The sequence below is a fragment of the Volvox carteri genome, assembly GCF_000143455.1.
Source record: "Volvox carteri f. nagariensis unplaced genomic scaffold VOLCAscaffold_83, whole genome shotgun sequence".
NCBI lineage: Eukaryota > Viridiplantae > Chlorophyta > Chlorophyceae > Chlamydomonadales > Volvocaceae > Volvox > Volvox carteri.
In genome coordinates this window covers 513752-517554 of record NW_003307626.1, presented here as the reverse complement: position 1 = coordinate 517554, position 3803 = coordinate 513752, and the positions used below count along the sequence as shown (strand labels likewise).

General features: G+C 58.5%; 1 protein-coding gene across 1 annotated transcript in view; it reads right to left on the bottom strand.

Annotated features, from left to right (window-relative positions):
* The window catches only part of VOLCADRAFT_99211 (uncharacterized protein), a gene marked incomplete at both ends in the record, with an annotated part of 6963 nt that extends 3369 nt beyond the window's left edge, over positions 1 to 3594 (bottom strand). The window contains 4 exons of the mRNA XM_002957958.1: positions 50 to 1560; positions 2066 to 2116; positions 2305 to 2967; positions 3126 to 3594. Of these exons, the coding sequence (XP_002958004.1) occupies positions 50 to 1560; positions 2066 to 2116; positions 2305 to 2967; positions 3126 to 3594 (2694 nt within the window). The remainder of the gene's footprint in view (positions 1 to 49; positions 1561 to 2065; positions 2117 to 2304; positions 2968 to 3125) is intronic.
* Positions 3595 to 3803: the final 209 nt, after the last annotated feature.

The following is a 3803-nucleotide window of genomic DNA, read 5'->3' as shown; positions in this document are numbered from 1 at the left end:
GAGGACGCGCTAGTTGGGCAGCGATGTCAGCTGTGTACTCCCGGTCGACTTCGCAGGCCAGGGACATCAGATGGTTGCAGCCGAAGGCGAGGGCAATGGCAGGCATGTGTGGCACGAGGTTGGGTGCCAGGCGGGGCAGCAAGAATAGGCCGGTGGTACCGATCCATTGAAAGGCTGTGCGGATGAGTCGGGGAAAGGCCATGCCGCAGCTGTCATCGGTACCGCGGCAGCCATGCCGCTTGCACGTCGAACTGTGGCTGTGGGTGAGGGTACTGCGTATGACGGCAGCGTGATGGGCACGGCAGGCGGCATGTCGTGATGGAGGCGGCAGTTCGCCGTTTGCACACCCCGCCAGTCGTTCGAAGTTGTATGCTGCAGGTGGGCAGTCCGCCTGCACTGCTGGCACGGGTAGACCGTGCTGCTGCACTTCCGCATCAGACATACCCATGACCAGAGGCTGTGTCCCGCTGTCCGGTGCCGGAGCATAGTATGGGGAGGGGTACCACATTTCGCACAGCGCGTATGCAAGTGCCAGAGCTCGGCAGTTGGGTCCACAGAATAACACCTGAAGGTTGTCCAGTGCGAAGCACTCGAGGTGTGCGACTCCGTGCAAGTGTAGCGCCAATCGCCCGCTCTGTTCAACCTTGACGACTACCTCGAATACGACCCCACAGAAGCAGTTAGGGTCAGTCTGCCGCATTGCTCCAGGTGCAAAGCCAAACAACTGCTCCACCAACACCTCTTTTGTGGCGATGAGCAGTGCCGCGCAGCTGTGCGGGTCTTCTTTGACGCGGCGCCACTTTTCCACCGTGCTGCTGATCTGGGTCGGACGACCGGCGTCGTCGAACTCTATAAGCTGACCAGAGGCTACAACAGCGCAGCCAGCATGCATGTCCGCCGGGTTGAGATTGAAGAACAATGGTGGCCAGCCGATGGTGAGGGCAGCCGCACGCATCATGGCCTTTGCACCATTATAGTAGGTATCTGTAAGGTCGATTCGCAGGAGGCTGGCACGTGCGCCATCCAGGAGGGCACGCACCACGGGCGACTGCTGCGACAGCAGCTGCCGTCGCTGGGCGTGACGGTATGGCAGCGCCAAGATGTCCGCCATGGTGCGTACCACATCCCTCGGTACCCGTGCCGCTGGTCCACCCAGTCGTGGTCGCATGCGCAGGGCCACTCCTACCTGCGCCATGCTTTGTTGCCGCACGCTGATATCATACATTCGGGCAAGCAGCATTAAGTTGCTGCTGAACTGCGACCGTGGCACCCGCCGTACAAGGTGGCTGCAATATGAGGCGAACGACATACCCGGTGGCCGCTGTCCGGACAAACCATATGGAAACGAGACCGGGAAGCAGACGTTAAGGATGGCTGGATGGCGGTCATCCAGGACCTGAGCGCCACGGCCGCCAGCAGCGAATGCGAGACGTGCACGCCCGGTGAGCAGGTCATGCACCACATTGGGCCGGTTATCAAAGTCGCTGCCGTCCGTCGGAACAGGAGCTGGTTGCGGAAGGACCACCTCCAGTTCATTCGGAACGCCCAGATCGGCATCAGCTGTGTTGGGTGGAGGGGGCGGATATTCATAAGGTTAACATGCCAGACGGGCAAATGGTGCAGCACTGGAATGATACTCGTGATGTATGCACAGGACGTGCCAAAGTCAGCCGATGAATATAGTAGGACAAACAGAACAAATAGGAGTAATAGGATAATTTGCAGATTCTCACTTACCCCGGAGAGGACCAGGATCAGCTGGTTGGCGCACGACGACCGCAACAGGCGCTAAGCCCGTAGCACCAGCATCTATAGTGGAAAATAGGCACGGTTGTGCATACACCGCAGATGAGGAGGTGGTAAGAAACATAATAGTTAATGGTCCGGAATCCGACAGGTGGACGAACATGCCCGGACGACACATACAGCAGCAGTCGTAGCATGTGCAAACCTGCAGGTACATACAGGCCGTACAATCCGACAGCGTAATGGGTGCGGAGAAACAGTCGTGCACGTACCAGCCCACCAGGTTGGACAGCTCGTACCGTATCCATCACATACATACCTGCCATACGAGTGTCAGAGGCAGTTGTTCTGGCCGTGGGCCCGTCAGGACCTATAACAGATGTAGGAGCACAGAAATAGCAATGTTGGAAGGATGTGCGTGAAGCAGGTGGAAATAAATCCGTCAGCTGGAAAGGAACGCATGTAGGCTTGCAGCCCCCTTAGCTGCAATCGACACAGCACAATACAGTTTTGCATCCGTCTGTGAACCCCGTTGATTTACCCCGTGAAAAGTCGCACCTGTATCAAGCGGTGATCCATAAGCGCCACCACCCTGAATGATCTCACCAGCAACGTTTCCTTGCAACGTCTCCTGCAGCTGTCGTACACCAGCAGCGCCGGTACGGTCGTGCAGGAACGTACTCCGCAGTACACCAGCGACTTCTGGATCCGTAGGACCGATTGCAGAGTGCAGCAGTGCCTCTGGTACTCGCGCAACACATCCCATACGCTCATACTCCTGTAGAGCTTCTTCGTCCACCGCACCTTCATCGTCGTCATTATGCTGAAGGAAACGCACCCAGGCGACGATGACGTTGCCTCGAACTTTCAGGCCTGGTGCACGGCGGACGCGATCCAGCAAGTCCTGCCGGTCTCGGACTTGATCCACGCAAACCACCGTGAAAGCGCCAGCCAAATCCGCAATGCGTGCGGGCAGCTGGCCCCGTAGCATATTGGGGTCGGGGTTTACGACCGCGATGCCATGTGACTGTACGGCACACGGCAACACCTCGGGGGGGCGGCCCGTGAGATGCACAATCATTAGCTGCTGCATGAGACGGCCCCGCCCCAACAGCTGACTCTCCACAAACGTGGGTGCAGGCAACGGGTCGCCTAGGTGATTGGTAGATGGCACGTCGCCCGGATCGAGTCGCGCCAGAGCCGCTTCAGGCACTCGGCGTGCTGCAACAAGAGCGGCGACAGGTGGGCATCGGTTAGGCAGGGTGTAATGACAACGTGTATGAGTCTCACTCACAGAAATCAGGCGGCCCGACGGATGAAAGGCGTGCAACAGCATAAAGCAATGAAGAAAGGACAGAACATGCAAATGGGTTGCTCACCTGTCAATGCCTTCTCGCAAGAGGTGCAGATAGTGAATCGGTCAGGGCCATCATCGTCACAGAACATGGTCCGGTTTGGCAAGTCCGCATCAAGGCGCATGCAGAACGGCACCTCCACACTCCGTGGATCATCGATGCAAGGCCGTGGCTGCACCCGTGGTGGATATGGCTGCAATTCGGGTGGCACCTGTACCGGGGCTGTGTCCTCTGCAGTACCTGCCGGTGACTCCGGCTCATTAGCCCCATCACCTGCACCATCACTGTCAACCGCCAACACATTTTCATCCACGAATGCCGCTGGATCAGTGTCAGCACCAGCGCCAGCACTACTGCCGCGCTCGGATCTGCTGATACGATACCGTGCCGGTAAAACCGGATCCGGTGGTGGTGGTGCAGCACCTTGGGCGGTGCAGGGCATGCGCCGCCAAGCCAGGGTACGCGCATGACGCGGCACGGCGGCAGTGCACATTATGTCGGCGCGTAATATCTCCACATTGGGAATTTCCAACCAGGCATGAAGCACCGACTGATCCTCCGAACACTGTTCTGAGCAGACAGCACACACCCGCGAAGGCATGCGCCGACGCAGCGCGGCAGCCATGCTGCTAGCAAGATGCAGGTGTTTTTCGTATGGTACCTGCCGCTCCACCGGGAGTTCTCCGCCGGGCAAATCCTGCA